At 39.1% G+C, this 18702-nt stretch overlaps 1 protein-coding gene across 1 annotated transcript; it reads right to left on the minus strand.

The window, feature by feature from the left end:
* Nucleotides 1-1125: 1125 nt before the first annotated feature.
* Nucleotides 1126-16328, minus strand: pls1 (plastin 1 (I isoform)). The gene is made up of 18 exons (XM_079573682.1): nt 16292-16328; nt 15999-16030; nt 13411-13723; nt 11538-11615; nt 9911-10071; nt 9528-9657; nt 8625-8757; nt 8431-8512; nt 6795-6960; nt 6390-6532; nt 5140-5235; nt 4706-4901; nt 4019-4097; nt 3797-3911; nt 3580-3713; nt 2628-2751; nt 2424-2557; nt 1126-1446 (listed from the first exon to the last, which is right to left on the minus strand). Exons 4-18 carry the CDS (start codon nt 11605-11607, stop codon nt 1308-1310), a joined length of 1902 nt encoding a protein of 633 aa, XP_079429808.1. The 5' UTR covers nt 11608-11615; nt 13411-13723; nt 15999-16030; nt 16292-16328; the 3' UTR covers nt 1126-1307.
* Between the last annotated feature and the right edge of the window lie 2374 nt (nt 16329-18702).

The raw sequence follows: 18702 nt of genomic DNA on the forward strand, positions 1-18702 counted from the left end.
AAGTAGAAGTAAAAAGTAGAGGTGTACCATCAAAACACACTACTTGTCGATTGGCAGTAGCTACTACGGAAAAAAATACTTTTACTTGAGTAACTGTATCAGTGTAAAAGTCTGATTCATGTTTCGTTAGTGACATAAATGATGAGAAACCAAAATATGAAATAATGTGAAAATGTTAATACTTTCAAAGAAAATACAAAAAAGAAATCATTATCAAAATTCAAAGATATTTTTATTTGTCAATTCATTTGACAATGAATCGAGATGTCAAAGTTTTGTCACTTAAATATTTACTCAGTGTTACCAGTTAGCATCTTTTTAACTTTTTTTTTTTTTAACTGGAAAATTGGAAAATTACTTAAAAAGAAGATAGCTACTTTACCTCATGACGCCTGAATTTCTTTACAGTTGTATAAAAAATATATTAAAAGTGTTTTTAGGTTAAGGTTCATTAAACATTGACATAGCAGGAAAAAAACACTTTTCAACCTGAAATGTGTCAATTACAATAGAATAAAAACAGCAACAGAAGAAAAAAAGAACACATCAATAAAACAGATTTATAAATCACTGTTAAATGATTTATAAATCATTGCTTTATTGTCACATTTTTGTTGCATTTTCATAATTTTTTTGGTTGCTCTTTTGTCACATTTTCACCTTTATTTGTAACTTTTGTATCACAGCTTTTTGTCTCTCTTTTTCTATTTGCAAGAAGCTTTTAGATTTGGTTAAAGCCGACTGGAGAAAATGTGGTTGGTTGAGGGTTGGGGTTAGGAGGTTAAGTGCATGTATTTCAATATGGATAACTGAGGACTACCCACCTCTGTAAATAAATAGTTGCACAAATCTAGTACTTTTGACTTTCTTGAAGCTTACACAAAATCTTTCAAACTGACAAACAGCAATACTTTCATAATAAAATTTATTTCAATCAATAAAAAACTTAAACACCTGAGAACACACATTTTCAACACAGCTCAGTTGAAGATTTTTAATAATTAAATAGCAAAACTTTTACACTTCCAAAATAGATGCATTTTCTATATTTTCCATAATATTAAACTATATTACATGCGAGAAAATAAAATCTGCCATATACAATCAAAAGCTGCTCTTTTAATAAGATTTTTTTTTTTTTTTTTTTTGGAGCTTGATTTTTACAAAGCACATTTAAAATAAGCTTAACAATTTACAGTAATGACAAAAAGATAGACGTTAATTTCAGATATGTTGGTGTGTCACAACAGAGCTGGCTCAAAGCAGTAGGACAAACAGAGGCATGCTGGGAGATTCTTGTGTGCGCTTCAGCGGTTGGCCTTCTTCATGCCGTGGCCCATGAGACAAGCAAACATCGTCAGGACCATTTTGGGATTCACTTCCACTAAATCGTCAGGCAGCGCGTAGACCCGAGCTCCAATCTTACGAGCCAATGACACCGCGTACCTGGAAGGTGACAAGAAAAGAAAAGAAAAGTATAAAGTTCTATTATGTTTACTCCCCAAACCCCAAACAACCCCGGACTCTCACTGCTCAAAATAATGGCAATTTTTTGTCATTTCAAGTGGCAAAACATTCACAATGTACTTTATTGAATAACTTATTTTGGTATTTGACCTTAATTCACAAATATTCAGGGCTGGGAATCCTCATTTTTTCAATACCGGTACTTTAATGATACTTGCCAATACCTGAACGATACTTTTTTCAATACCTAATATATTTTTCATATAGAACCATGAAACAGATTTGTGAATTTATTCCCTTTCCTTCCATTTTATTTCTTTTGCATTTGTATCATTTGTTTGAGGTGAAACAACCAAGAAACTTCCTTTAAGTAACAAAAGGGCAGGAAAAAAAACTTTCTAATTTTTCTCCCATTTTTTCCCAATTTTTCCCTCACTTTTTCTACTTTTTTTTATTTTACCAAAATGTAAAACTTTTCTCCCCCAATGTTTTCATTTATTTTCCAATTTGTTTAACCAATTTTGCTCCAATTCTTTACCGTTTTCCCCCAAATGTTTCACATTTTCCCCTAAATTTTCTTCTTCTTTTTTCCTCTTTTTCCCCTTTTTTTCCAACGTGCTTCTTTTCATTTGTTTTTCTTTTAAATTCTGACGACCAACTGCATCAAAACTCTAATATAAATATTTTATATTTCTTTTTCGGTACCTGCTTTCAATGCTTTTATTTTTTCTATACCAGTAGTAACTAAACATGAAAAATCGTATTAAATACAGTGCGAGTCATATATTGTCATCTTGATATCATCTTTGAACCCTCAGCTCATTGCCAAATTAAAACCCAGGGATCCTACTTCAACCTTGGGAACCACTGATCTAAAGGTTAGGACAAAACAAACACAAACATGGGCCTACACTTGGAATGACATGTATAAAAACTAAAACTGGGAGTGGATTTACTTGGCGTTGTTGAGCTTGTCGTCTTTGTTCAAACTTCCTCTCTCGTTTCTCTTCACCATGTCCCACTTGACTGTCCCAGGAGCAATGACATCGATCAGGTCAATCACGGGCAAACTGGTGCTGATCTTTTTGTCCTGTAATTACATATGCATCATTTAGAGAGAATCTTTCTGTACCATAAACTGTACACATGTGCACACAGACCTTGAAGCTGCTGATCTGACAGTCTTTGCGTTTCTGGCTGAGTTGACTGTTGACCCAGTTCAGGATGATCAGGTCCCCAATCCGCTCCCCATCCCCGAGATCTGACAGGACCAGCACTGTGTATCTACGTAAGGAGGAGAGTATATTAATCCAATAAGTCAATGAGACAGGGATGTGTAACTTATCATGTATTCTGGGAGTAGTTTTTTATGCCATGTTTTTAAATTTATTTATTTATTTGATAGGGACATGTGTGAACAATAAACATGTACCACACTACAACATTTATAGCCAAGGCTAATTTGCAATGTCCGTTCCTAGAAGGGCTTTTCAACCCTATTACATCCATATACAGTAGGCATTAACATGTTGAGTGCCAAAAAAAGGTTTTTTTAAATATATATTTCAAAACTAGACCCTCTAATACACCTTATGTGTGATTTTGGTAGTTCTGTGATGAACAGTACTGAAATAAATGACCATCAAAACTTGTGAAAGTCATGATCTGGACATTTTATACTATATAATTAGGCCCGAGCGGCCTGGTGTCGCAAGGGCCTATTGTAATCGCAACGCAGGCCAGTGCGCGAAGCGCACGTACCAAGGTGCGCACGAAAACAGCGCGAAGCGCTGTCCCCATGTCAAACGTAAACTCGCCGTGTAAAACAGAGAGCCTTTATACTTATTATTGCAAGAAAATGAATGGGGGTATATGGTCAACTGTCATACGGAGCCCCACCGCTGTGTGCGGGTCGTTGATCAAAACTAGCCTCTGTTTAGCTTAGATTTCTCAGGAACTGAGGAATGTAGAATTAAACTGTTATCATCTACGGAGAGCTTAGATTCTCGTCTTTCAAACGAGCCATAGCATGTGTCCATAGCAATAACATAGAATACGCTGGGGTGCTACAAATATCATGAAAAATGGTCTGGATTGTGTTAAAACATTCACCTCCTCATGAGTTGCCAGAGCAGGGCCAGTGTGTGCATGGAGCTGCCTTCGTTAATGTTTTGTCCTCCGATTCCGACCAAAGAGAAGTGAGCCACATCTCTGCCCAGGTCCACGGCATAGTTGCAATTTTCAAGCTACAAAATTGAATAGAAAAAAGGCACTCACTATATTTGCAAAAGTCACTATATTTGCCAAAGTGAGGAAAATTTAAACACACCCTCTTCATGTTGCCTCCCAGAGCTGGATACGGCGGCTGGTTGACTCTTCTCCAGTTTACAGAAACATTAACCTTTTCTAAGAGCTGCAGAATCACCAAACCATTACACAGGTCCCTGCAAAATCCAAACACACACAGTTCTGAGTAAAAAATGTATGAACTTGCCGTCTATTCCAACTTGTCTGGAACCTATTGGACGGGTTAATCATTTTATGCTCTTACCAGTACAGGTGGTTGACATATGGAGAGACGCCCAGGGAGTTCATCCAGTTACGAAACGTTTTCTCTTCTCTTGTTTCAGCTAAAACAACATGATTGTAAGAAACACCATTATTAATCTGCTGTTACTTATGATTTGTCCTTCAGTGGATTTACAATTTATGGGGAGAAAAAGTACAATTTGGACCCCAAGACCAAACCTAAAAGTGTATCCTAAGATAAAAAGAATAAACAGATTTTTTGCCTTTAATACTTATATAGTTTTATATTTTTCAGTCTGTTATTCTTTGTACTGTTTGCAGAAGGATTGAGAGTAACATTGAATTCTCTAATGCACTCTGTATGTGATGAAATACAGCTCTTTGATCTTTGGGTAACATGCTTCAACCTCAGACCAGAGAAAGCTCTATAATCTCAGGAAACCATCGACTACACTAAGGTGAGAATATGTGTGGACTTGCCTGTTCTAATATACCAGAAACAAATCTAAACCAATCCCTTAAAGTCAAACATATCATTACACATGTTATACTTATCTCTAAAACGTAAGCTATACTCATTTATGACTGCTATATATCTTCAGTCTACTTCCTTCATTGAACCAATTACTTCAACTCTATCTAAACATCTATGTGCAACGTTACTCTTCTCTATCAGCTGTTTATGGTTGAACTTTGGTTTTTATCTCACCCTCGATATGACTCGTGTCCAGCCCGCTCAGCTGCCCTCTCTGCAGGGCCGGGTGTGTGTTGAACATGTTAGCGACGAAAGCCATGTTGAGTTTGCTGTTTCCAGCAGTGACATCGTGAGCAGAGACAAACTGTCGACAGTCGAGCCGCGCGGCCTGCTGCAGCATCAGCTCAGCTCGCCGGTCCAAATCCCGCTCCTATTGGAAGAATAACAACTCGTAGATCAGTGGTGTAATATGAGTAGCAAATAATAGTGTGGTTAACAGTATAATTCCACTCATGCTCAGGAAAGAAGCTCAGAGTATAGACATGCGATCTATGGTGTGATCTCAGAAACAACCACCTTGAGTTTTTAGTTGCACTCATGTCAGATGTCCTGGGTATAAAAAAAGAAATAAAAAAAATCCAGTGTAAAAAGACAACACCGGTACTCACACTGATGCCACTCATGTCGATCTTGATGCTCATCCTGAAGTCGCCATCTCCTTTTGGTGAAATCTGGTCCATCAGGTAGAAGTAAGCTCTCGAGTCCTAAATCAGAAATGCACAAGAAACTGTTAAAAGGACTATACAGAGTTTAAAAATGTTGAAATTAAGTGTTTTCCTCATAGATATCATATAATAAAGGCCAGATGTCACGTACGCCCTGCTGGCCAATGGAGGTCGATGCCCGCACACGGCGGCCATCTTGCCACAGGCAGCTGGCTCACTCGTAACATTGCGTTTTATGGTGAATGTAAATAACAAAAACTTGCTCAATTTTCTACCGATTTTCAAACCGTTTGATTTCTTATAAACATCATGTAGGTATGACACTGCATTCAAAATTCTAGCCGTTAATGACGTTTGTAAGAAACCAAACCGTTTGTAAATCTGTCAAGATTTCAGCGAGATAAGGGGTTTTGTGTTCGAACCTTACTTTAAATACCATAGAGCTCGCCAGAAACCTTCCCTGTGGCAAGATGGCCGCCGGTAATGCCGGAAGTGAGTCCCCCTTGGGACATCTAGCCTTTATTATATGATATCTATGGTTTTCATCCCCCTACATGTTCCAGCAATGTCATAATATGTAGAATGACCCCAGACCTACTCACCACAACTGCCTCTAAAATCCTGCACTATCACTCAAAAAGTTGTTGACTGCCGAAGTGCCGTCATGCACAAGCTTAATATAGAACCTGCATCTATCTGCATCTAGTCCCTTTAACAGTTTGACAGACCTGTTATCTTTATAAACATAACCAAAAGATTTTGTCACATTATATGCACATTATTTAGAACATACAGATAAAAGTAGGGCTTCACTGAGGTTTTGGACAATGTCAAAATGAGAGGAAATATCTCTGGTCCTAAAGGTTATATAACTAATTTTAATGCATCTCCTCAGGCAGAATATGTTCACTGCTTTTTAAAAGCTCAAACGTTTGACATTGCCTTATCGAAGGACACAGCAGCAGGAAACAAAACAGAAGAGGGGAAAATCACACTGAATAATCTTTTTGCTGTGTAGCGAGGGCACTAAACACTATCACTGTATAGCTGCACGTTGACAGGGCTGCCCTTTGTCACCGCTTCTGTTTATCATCAAAAGGAAAAGAGGAGGAAGTCTGGTTATTGGATCAAAGGGTAACTTAATTTTTCCTGTCACTTTCCAGACTCAATCAGATGTTCTTTGTATCGTGCACCTTGATGTCCTCGCTGAAGTTGTTGATGGTCTGGGTGCCGGCGTTGCGAAGGTGATAGTTGACCCAGCGCAGAAGCAGCTCCTCTGGGGACAGAGACATGAGGTGGTCCAGCTGCTCTCCATCCCTCAGCAGGCAGATCAGGCCTAAAACGAGAATGTGAGCAAATTAAGTTACATCACAGTTTTACCACAACAGCTTCTACTATTGCTGTTGATGTTCACAAACACATAATAAAGAAAAGTATGTTTGTATTCTATCTCAGTAACCAATACTTGAAATAGTATGAACCGAATGAACCTTTTTCTAATTTGATTATCTATTAGAGTTTATTTAGAAGTTAACTACAAATACTAAGGGGTCTACAAGTGTATAATTGATGTCATAAGCAGCTGTTGTGCCACTGACCTTCGTTCCGGCTGATTTCTATATCAGCGAACAGTCCAACCTTGATGATCTGCCAGAACAGGCCCAGCACCAGGTGGGGTTTCCCTGCCATAAGATCATGGGCGTCGATGCTGACCACGGTGCACCCGATCGCAGACGCAGAGTTCAGAGCCAGGACCAGATTCTCCTACAGAAACAGACACATGCCAAAGCAGAGAGTCAGGCCAGTGCAACAGATATACAGAAGAGTAGGCCACTGAGATCGATAGGTTTGACCCCATGTAGCTCTGAACTAGAGGATTGTTGTTAATATTGAGTGTGTCTATGTTATTGGGGTCATTCACTGTTCTGACCCACTGCAATAATGATTGTTCCTCCTCATTTTTTTAAGCCTCAAAAACACTGAGGCCATCCTTTTGACTGAAATTTACACTTTTATTAACCAAAATGCAAGATAATTTACAAATATTTAATTTTAATCCTGATTTTCCAAAGGGATTGTCATTATAGCTGTTATTTTGGTCCTTCCGTAGTATCTTTAGTAGTCGTATTTCTAGTCTTTTCGACACAATTCCACATGATTTTGGTTTGAACTTAATGGAAGATACTGTGTTGAAATGAGTACAGTAGTATCAACACCATCTCAATATTCATGATTGTTTTTTAATATTGTAAATTCATACAGGCAGGGGCACCTGAGATTGCAGGGGCGGCATTGCAGAGCTTTGTCTGGTCAGAGGGTCAGGACATAAGTGATATTATTAAAGCTAATGAAATGGTTAAAAGTCATTTATTACGGTTGTGCATAAAACAAGTCCAATTTCAGATTATTTGTTTGAAATAATGGCTTAACCAAGTGCATTTTCTCCAGTTCGGCTTTACCCGAATCTAAAAGCTTCTCGACTGGAGAGCAGTAGTGTAATACCTCCTTTGAAAGAAAGTGATCGGAACTTTGTTGTCACATTGTTGAATCGTTTTTGACATGTTTTTTTGCTTTGTTACTTTTTCATTGCTTTTTTTTGTGTTTTTTGTGTTGCTTTTTTGTTTTTGTCCTTGTTTGACGTTATTTTGAAGCTTTTAGATTTGGGTACAGCCAAACTGGAGAAAATGTAAGAGGTTAATGACAATAATTTTTATGTTTTGATGCTTTTGTGGGGCTTAAATGGCACTACAAAAAGACAAAGTGCATCAGTGAGTCATATATTTCGGTTTATAGCCAGCTGGTTTTAGCTATATCCAAAATGAGGGGCTCTGCGGATCCTCTGATTGGACATTTTGGAGGGTTTAAGAATCAAGAGAAAAAATCTGATTCATTCAGATTGATATTTGGGTACACAGATTTGGGTACACAGGCCGTGTTTTTCCTTCTTCCTTTTTTTTTTTTTTTTTTTTACATTTCTATACATGTAAAAGAAGGAATTGTACAACTTTTTGGACACGTTACAAGGTCTGAATGTTGAATGTTAACTTCATTAAGTCCTTCAAACAACACAAGCACGTTAAACAACTGGAAATAAAAGAAGCCTGAGCCTGATCAAGGACTTTGGTTTACAACAATAATCACTGCCCTCAGGTCGTTAAACTCGACGTGATAAAATAAAAATGACCCCTGACATGTGCAGCCAGAGTACCACAGTAGATGTTATGAAATACTCACCCGCATTTTGAATGTGGTGAGTTTCTTGGTGTTGATGACTCGCTCGTCGATGGTGTCGGGCTGAGACAGGTTGATCATTTTGCTGTGAAACATTCAGGCATTTTTTCAGACACTACACTACGCTACATAGAAACCACGATGAGCGCATTGGAGACGTAGTTCATTAAGCATAGGGGGTATAGAGATATTGTTACCAGAGGAGAATCCCGTCACGCACAGAGGAGAACAGGCTCTCTCCGTTTGGGTTCATGGGCAGCAGGTGGTCGCAGTCCGGGTCTTTGGCCAGAGCTTTGTTGATCCAGTTCACGAATGCCACTTTCTCCTCATCTAAAACACAAACAGAACTATCATAAGGTTCAGGGGGTATGTAGTCATTGCTCATTCGATTTACCATTTGAAATTGCCTGTATTACAGTTTTAGGGCTCCAAATCTGAGATGTAAAAAAGAGAATGATGCTGTGTGCGAAGATTGCCCTGGATTCGGTCAAAACACAACCTTCGCCTTGTGAGATGTAGCAAAGGTATTTAGAGCAAGCAAATCAACCTAACAGACTCAGCTCATCCTGAATTTAGCTAACTTCTTGTTTTTGTTGTAGGACACCTTTTCCAAACTTGGTGGCTACACGTTTATGTAAGGTAGTCATCCAAGAGCTCGGAGCTGAAGATGACAACATGTCAAAACACCTTTGCGACAGACAATGAAACGCTGCTGGGCGACTGAGAGCTTACACAAACACAACTGGTGAGTGACAAGCCATTAGTAAGCAAATTGTAGGAGCGACGTGATGAGCTGAGGCTACAACAGCAGCTTACCACCGAGTATGGAGTGAATGAACAATGACAACAGTGTGGTGCTTTGAGAAACTTGGTAATACAAGCTTGTAAAGCGCAATGTAGGTGTAAGGCATTATTATTATTATTATTGATAAAGCAATAAGTAAGCAAGACAGGTGCAAAAGCTACTCAATGTGCCTTGTAGAAAGTGGCCAAAAGTTAAAAAGATCCAAACAAAATGTAAAAATACTTAACCATCACATGCTTAAGTCTACATTTGGTGACTTTATCAGCTCCCGATCAGGCAATGCACAGTCTTGTACCTGAGTATGAGTGCTGTGTTCCTTCGCAGGAGTTTCCAGACAAGCCTCCGAACGAGCGGATCCCATCTCTCCTGGAGATGGTCTTTCTAAACGTCTCGGCGATCTGTTTGCTCTTCAGCTCCTGGTAGATCTGAAAATGAAGACATGGATTGGATTTATTTAATTGGTGGGAATAAAGTCTAAAGGTCAATAACAAACACATTCAACTAAAGGTTTCAGTAGAACACATCACTATTTAAGAAGGTCTAAAGGGCAGTGTTTCAGTGCATTATATTACATTGTTTAGCATCTTTGTGTCTAAACTGAAATAGACAGCAAACATTTCTATATAACTGCAACATTATTGCAGTGAGAGTTTAAATCATGAATTGTGGAAAACTCACAGAGACAAACTCCTCAAAGCTGATTTTCTCGTCCTTGTTGGTGTCTCCCGCGATGAAGGCCTCAGCGATCTCTCTCACTTTGTACCCGGGGAGTGAAAAACTAGCCTCTCTGAACAGCTCCTGCAGCTCGAAGTCACTCACGTAGCCGCTGTTATCGATGTCTGTGCAGGAAAATATGACAAAACCGTTTCATAGCCTTTCTACGACGTTATACTGTACGCAATTCATGCATTTATTTAGCTGATACAGTATTCTTTGCAAACAAAACTAATATAAAAAAAATATATATTCTGATGGTGACTAAATATTTCTTGTGAGTTTGTGACCCAAGAGGAGAAGTTGCCTTGTGTTCTTCCTTTATAGGCTTTTATGAGCTCTATTGTTCAAACTATGTACTTGAGTTACACACGGTCTGTGTCCGGTGTACAGCTGGTCTCGCTGTGACGCGGGTCAGCACTCGCTCAGCTGTAATTGGATAAAAGAGACAGGCCACAGTTTTTACAGACTGAGGAATGCTCTTACCTGAGCTTAGACGAGTTGATGCGTACCTGTCTGGTCTTTGTGTGTGCGCTCAGTCACGCAAAACGATCAAAGATGATGTTAGCACTTGGCCTCTCCTAGTGTATTCCTATGGCTCCAAATGGGGGTGAAGTTGGAAGCTACCACGCTCTTCCATGGGCACTCACAAAGACCAGACAGGTACGTATCAACTTGTCTAAGCTCGTCTAAGCTCAGGTAAGAACATATCGGTGTCCTGTTCCTTCAACACGACCCAAACAAAAGCACATGTTCACCCCCTCTCTCCCTTTCCCGATGGGAGTCTGTCCTGCCCACTACAGTCCATTTAATGCGACAGGTTTGGCTCGAGCCTGCAAGATCTCAAAGTCTCTCCTACTAAGCGCATAAAGTTACGCTACTGTCTGCGTTTAGAAACACAAGATTGGGCCACACTGTCCCAAACCAAAAAAGCTAATATTGGTAGAGATAGAGCTACATCAGGTCATCAAGTTTTTCTTATCAATGATTTTGTATTTTCATTTAGTCTTTTCTTACAAAAAAATTATGTAATCTGATTATGAACTTGTTGATATGGTTTGGTAAAATATCACACATGTTTTCTTATACCATGCAGCCCTTGATAACAGTAATTGCTGTATGTACTAGTCATATTAACTCCTCAGCGATATCATGAAGTAGCCACGCATCGTTAATTTCAGCTCAGGCCAATCTCATAATGGTTTGGTTCAATCATTAATTACTTTATTACAGTTTGTACGCACGTGTATTTTACAACCACTTTCTCCATTTTATATAATTAAAGATATTTTAGATAAGCTCAACATTTGCAACACTCTGTCTCTGTAGATTGAAAGAGTTGGTTATTTCACTGGTCAAAACCTTGCAGTGACTCGAGCACATATGAAAATTGCGTCATACATTCAGGCCTATCTTTGTCATTTTATATGTCGTCGTAATCTGATTGTCCCTGCATGGTTATACCTTTAAATGCCCTGTCCATAATTGGCATAATCTACCTGGGAGCAACACAAATGACTTACATAAGGCCAGCGGTGGTTTTATGGCGCCTTGTAAAACTTTGGTCTGTGTGAGGCGAGTGTAAACTGACCGATTTTATTGAAGGCATCTCTGAGGTCTTCCAGGTCGTCACGGGAAATCTGGGTTATGTGGCTCTCCATTGCGGCTCCTTTCGAAATAATAATAATAAAAACATTATTAAAGGGCAACAGTTAAGATTGATATATGGGTGTGTCATGTTTAATGTTTACATCATTCCTTAAAAGCCACTATACCTGATCTTTCTTCTTGTAGCAAAAGAACATTTGTGTGCTTTCCTTTAGTATATTACTCTGTGCATCTAATTAAAAAGCATCTGTATCAATTTTATGAACTTGCAGACAACTTTTCTGACAACCCTGCAAGTTGTGAAATGTGCCTATAAACTCGTCGCTGTAAACACTTGGGATGCTACAAATCTGTCAGAAAAGTTACAACTAACTAGCATAATTTAGTGGCTTCCTCTTTCATTGTTTGTAATATAGTAAAAATCAGGTAAAGGGTCTTTGAATTTAGAGCAATCACAAGTATAGGCAAGTTTTTCACTCATCCAAAATGAATGATATTACTGAAGTAAACGAGCTCAACAAAGAAAAAGAAAAAGAAGAAGAAGTGGGTCAACCTGAGCAGCATGTTTTTGGACGGAGGGTAAACCACCTGGAGGAAACTTATGCAGACACGGGGACGCCAATACAGCCATCTGCTTTGATTGTTATCAGTGGTGGAAAGAAACAAAGTAAAAAGTAGAAATTATAGGTACTTTTACTTTATTTAAGTACATTTTATGATGAATACTTTTTACTTTACTACATTTTAGAGCCTGTATCTGTACTTTTTACTCCACTACATTTTTAAGTGACTTCTCTTCAATTAACTGGTTTAGTCCCAGTTTAGACTTGGTTTAGTGTTGTACCCCTTTGGACCTTGTTTAGACCTGACCGAGTTTAGTCAGGGTTTAGGCCTTGTTTACTTCCTGTTTTTGACATGAGTTAGTGGTTTACTCGTTTAGACCTGGTTCGATTCAAATGATTTACTTTTACTTTTAAGTATGCATACTTTTGTACATTTTTGGTCCTGTATCTGCACTTTCACTTAAGTAAGAATATTGAGTACTTTTACTTCCACCACTGATTGTTATCAAGTACTACTGTCGTACCAGCGTGAACTTGGGACTTTTTTTTATTGCAAGACCAGTGTATACCCATACAAACAGGGTGGTTTCTTGGAACATTTATTGGCTTGTTAAGTTAAGAAAGTTGTGAATGGAAATTTAGAAATTCATTGTTTGCCATTAGTATTGGGTTAAGGCTGCTGCACATATGCAGAACAGCTCTGCCCTCGTTGTGGATTCGAGTCCTGGCTCTGACAATTTGCAGAAAGTCTCTCTCTGCTCTTCACCCTCTTTCACATTGAACTGTCCTGTCTAATAATTCATACAGGCTGAAAAAAAAGGAGACACATTCATTATCTTAAGTCAACAGTGAGTGTCTTGTTCTGCACTGGAGTCAGTCCAGGATTCCCTTGTGACTTTGTGGTTAGTGGCATCTGTCAGCTTCAAAGCTTCTTCTCACGCAGATGCACACTCCTGCACGGTATCTTGAGGATCGAAACATTTATCTTATATTTTTTTCCTGTCAGCTGAGCGAGGGGGCCGCAGTGGCACAATGGCAGTTCTCATTGCAGGCAAGACTTGAACCTACAAGCTTTCTGATCTTAACATTCTTTAAAGCACTTGTCATCTGGTGTAGCTTCAGTGCCCACCACCAGTTATTTTACCGAAATACAGCTTTTCTTCTGGGAATTCTATTGATTCAAGCTCTGACGATGCGAAACTGTTTATCAACTGTGATTTTTGGCCAAGACGACCCAGTGAAATCGGTTCTGCTTTTGCACCTATTGAAAACCAGTGCAATAATAAAACGTACCTTATGTGCAGATCTTTTGTCGATATCCAAGTGAAGAAATCCTTTATCGGGCCTTTCCCAGCTGCAGATGTCCCGTTTGCGGATGACGTGATGGGGTGAAGCCGGCGCCCGTTCCCTGGTGGCTGGAAGGGGCTGCAGGTGGTTTATCTGCCTTTCAAGAGGAGTCGGTCAGGAGAGGCTCAGGCTGGACCTTTAGACCCGGGACAGGCGTAGTCTCACTTGTTAACATTTAACACCTCAGCTGTGTCATCATGTTTATAGTCTATCCACCACAATCTGTTGGTTCCTGGCAGTGGAGTGAGTTAAGGCCAAGCTATGAACGACAAGTAGAGCAAGAAGATACTAGGAAAACACCATACATTACACTTCAAGAGCCTTTGCTGCAATATTGGGGGCTACATTTCTGAAAATACTTGGATTAGGTGTTTGCTGCTCTCTTCTGGTGACAGTGAAGAATGTGGGTGACAGTGATATCTCAGTGATCAGAAGGTTGGGGGTTCGAATCTCAGCTCCTGAAGATGCACACTGTCGTCGTGTCCTTGGGCAAGACACTTCCTTGCCCTCAGTGTCTGTGTACACTGGTGTATGAATGAGAGTGTGAATGGTTCCTTGCTGCAAAGCGATTTGAGTGCCTAATGTAGGTGGATAAGCGCTTTATAAGTTGAGGCCATTTACCACAGCTATTACAAACATGAAGCTAACAAAGCATCTCACAGTTATGAAATGATCATGAAATGTGCCTGAGTTTAAATGAAGTCCAACTCTCAACTTTTCAGAGGGGCAAACATACTAAGGTGCATTTTTGCTGTCAGAATTAGAATCAGAATTGATTTTATTGCCATTACAGTGAACAGGTTCACAAACTAGGAATTTTCTTTGGTGCAATCGCGCAATATAAAATATATAACATATATTTGGTCTTGCAGGAACAAAGCTATATATATGACAGATAAAACCAGACAGTACTGCGCTTCCTTTCACCATCGCTTGTTGGTCAGTGCAAATGAAAAATGACCAAAACAGAAACTCCACATGTGTTGAAATGTATTTATATTGTTGTTTTGTTTGGATCCACAAATTTGTCATATTCATGTTGTGGGTCAAAGTTCTTTCATCTGGTTTTATCATATTTGACAGTGTGCCTTGGTTTTTGTCGTCTGTAGGTACATTTATAATTATTTTGACATGTTAACCTTACAGACACCTACATGTTGTCTTTCATCTGGTCTTTGTTCCTGAAAAATGACGCTTGCCATCATTAAATGCATACATTTTTCAGTCATATTATGGTCTTCAAATGTACTCCAGAGCTAAGATTTTCAAAAATAGTCCGTCTAAACAGCACAGAGAACTGTTTAAAAACATGAATACAAAAATACCACATTACTTTCCATTTGCGCATTTGTCTTTATATAACTCTCATTGATGTTTAATACATGAGGTGTGTTCCCTCAAAGTCTGTCTCGCTGCCAGACTTCTGTAACCTGAAGCAAGGAGCCACCAGCGTCACCAGATTAAACTTCACAACACAGAAACACCTGCTCCCTCACGCACTTGGTTTGAAAAATAATAAGAAACATTTGCAAACCTCTGAGAACTAACTGATTTGATTTATGTAAGAATTAATTGATATATTGTTGCCATTTTGCGCACTTTGCATTGTATTGGAGCAGTGGAATCTGTTTTTAAAGCCTTGCGCATCTTGAGTGACCAGGTGATACTGTCATGGTCTGCTTTCTGTTGCCCTGTTTTAGTTTGTTTTCTTGTGTTTATGTCCTTGGTGTTTTATTTTGACATGTCTTTTTGGTCTGTTGTGATTTTCTGTTTTACTTCCCTCTCGTTATTGCCTGCCCCGCCCCAATGTGTTTCACCTGTGCCCCGTTTCCTCATGTATTTCTACCCCCGTGTTTCCCTTGTTCTTTGTCTTCATGTCTGTTTTCAGTTGCTCCTGCTTTATTTTTGTTTTTTGTCAGTTTCTTGATTTTTACACATATTAAATCTAGTTCTGTTGCAGTATGCATTTTGGGCCATTTCTTTCTTCATTTTACTTTAAACCGTGACAGATTCCATCAGTGGATGCTTTTTCCCTGATGGCACGGGCATATTCTCAGATGACAATGCCAGGATTCATCAGGCTCACATTGTGAAAGAGTGGTTCAAGGAGCATAAGACATCATTTTCACACATGGATCAAAACCCCATTGATACTCTTTGGGATGTGCTGGAGAAGGCTTTGCACAGTGGTCACCCTCTCCCATCATCAATACAAGATCTTGGTGAAAAATGAATGCAGCAATAGATCTCTTGACATGGCATAAGCTTATTGAAACAATGCTACAGCGAATCTGTGCTGTGGTCCAACCAACTATTAGAGTGTGTGAACTTTTTGTTGCGCCACCTTTTTTTTTGGTCTTGCAGTTTATACACATACAGTATAATGTGCAGTGAAATTTTCTTGTGTACCGTCCAAATGCCACAAAAACAACAAGTAATTGATAAAGAGTTGAGTGATTTAAACTTCAGCATTGTTGCCTTTGCGTGCACTTCTTACTTTGGTAATTGCTCTGCAAATACATAAAGGAGCTTACATGTGGCAGGGGCTTGAAAGGCTTATGGTTCCCTCCAGTTTGGAGCGTGCAGCAGTATCAAAGAGGACAAGCGCAAAGCACAGTACAAAAATCTGCTTGACAAGTTATGTCAGAGTTACTTTAGTCAAATTCCCCATTGCTTATTATACCACAAAATAATAGCCATACTCTTGCAGGTTTATGTGAACGCTTTCTGCAACTGATCTATCAGCATGTAATTTATTCAAAAGCACAGTCTTTATGTTGAATCAAATACACTTGCACAAATCATTATGAAAGCATTCAAGTCTTACCTTAATATTGGATCATTTCTGGCATCTCCTTTGCCTCCCATCTTTCAGCGTTTGTCTAGAAAGCCTTCCTTCTCCTTCCTGTGTCACCCAGCAGGTCTGATTTCATGGCGTAGATCCGGTTACTCTCTCCTGAAAAGCCCTGTTCTTGGGTAAGCGAAAGAGCTGCTGCTGAGCCGGAGGTGAGGGCAGGAGCCTGGCCTGGGATCAGCTGTGGTGGAGCAAAAAAGTATAAAGACTTTCTTATAAGCCCTCTCAATAATTTACTGGACCCTGCAACACATGCGCACTGTGCAATAAGCAAATGAGCAACAAGTGTACAATAGTCACGGGTGGAAGGTAACTAGATACTTTTACTTTCAATGGTACTGTTTTTTGAGGTGACAACAACCGAGGCCAGTGGTGGAAGAACACAATTTCTTGACCATAAGAAGAATTTTCTTACAAATAAGAATAAATCAAATACAAATCTTACTAAAATCGGCATGTCTAATTTTGTGTAACTAGACTTGGATGGTGTAACTTTTCACGTAGCTGTATTTAAATAGGGAAAATGTGGAACAGCTTGGTAGCTTCTAACTTCACCCCAGTTATTATGTGGCTATACTGACACATAAAGAGCATTTTACATCATTCTTTTGAGTCGCCAGTTACTCCTGCTTTGCTCCAAAAGGACTTCACACCTGGTACAAATTGTCACAAGCCTTTATAGGATTGGAGCAGAAAAACGTGCTGGAAAAGCGTGAAAACTACGAGAGAGAGAGAAGTTGTAAACATTCCAGTCACCAATGTACGTTATTTCAAATGTGCAACAGAACATAAAGAAATAAAAAAGTAATATTGAACTTGACTCTTTCCGTGTGGCGGTTTTTCAATGCTAAGCTAACTAGCTAAATGAAGTGATTAGCATCCCCAAAGATAAAATCCACTCGCTCTGCTTGACCACATCATTGCGAGTTCTCGATCCACAACACATGTATTGGGATCAAACCGGCGACCTTGAAGCCTGTACATTACATATGTACAGCTTCGTTACCGCTCGACTACCGGGTCACCGGCAAATGCTGTAGTATCCAGGTAATATTTAATTACGACAACGGAGTTTTCGTCAAATTAAAACATGAATTCAGCAATTACTTAAATAAAGTAATAGAAGCAAAACAAAGAGTCTTCTTTTATCGTTCCTGTTTCTTGGTTATTATCTAAATCTTACATTTACCTCTCAAATGTTTGATGACTTCATAGAAATATTTACAGTATGATTCCTATCGTAACATGGTTTAGCTAGTGATCAGGGTCGGGCGGAACCCATAGCCTATATTAAAGATGGGGTATTATGATTTTTTCAATCACATAGCACCAGTCTATAGCACACTACAATGATGACCAAACCTTATGTTTGTCTGTAAATGCAGCAAATTAGAATAACTATCTTGTATAAAATTTCTCTCTCAAAATGGCTGTAGCAAATGTCTTGAAATAGGCCTCTGTCTCTTTAAGAACCTCTGACCCTTTCTGACACGCCCCCTCCACATGCTGTCTGTGCCATCAGTGGGGAGGGGGTTCTGCTGAGGAGCAGTGGTTGGTTACTCGGCTGGTGACCAAAGCTCAGAGGCGTCTCCAGGAGGTGGGGGCGTTCCTAGGAGGACTCAGGCAAACCTATCCCTAAAATGGCCGCCATCAGAGTTTTACAGATTACTCAAAAATACGTGAATGTGCCAAGGCAACACTTCAGGCATGTTTTTGATGAGGGAATGACATAATAACATGATGTAAAGCTTGAAAAAGTCAATTTTGCATAATACCCCCTCTTTAAATAATTGTTCCGTCTACCTTATTTAACAGAACATAAACAAATAGAATATTATACTTGAATGCATTATAATTATAATACTTTGATCGCCTTGCTCTAGACTTGACTCTTTCCGTCTGGCAGTTTTTATATGTTCGTGCTAAGCTAACTAGCTAAATTAAGTCAACAACTTTTCTTTCTTTTTTTATTTATTTATTTTTACAAAAAAATCGATGTACTACGGACACATTATACAGTTAAAAAAAAGAAAAGAAGGAATAGAAAAAAGAAAAAAAATGAGGGAAGGAATGGACATGCAGACTCAGTGATTTGCACTATTCGTTTAAGTAAGCGCTATGTTACCAAAGCAGCATATATAACAGGCAGCTCGTACCAACAGTAGTTGCAGTAGTGGAGAACAATTTAAGGCTCATTTCAAACATTACATTTAGGAAGCTTTTTTTCCAAGTGACTACAAAGATTTTGAACTTACTCCACCCCCAAGTCAATGAAGTTGTAATATCTATGTCTGTCCACGCTGCGGCACTGCTGCGCCAAGTTATTTACAAGCGGTGCACATCAACTTCAAGTCGTTTTGTGGAATAAGTGGATGTTGTTTTGT

Source organism: Gobius niger, assembly GCF_951799975.1.
Source record: "Gobius niger genome assembly, chromosome: 16".
Classification (NCBI taxonomy): Eukaryota; Metazoa; Chordata; class Actinopteri; order Gobiiformes; family Gobiidae; genus Gobius; species Gobius niger.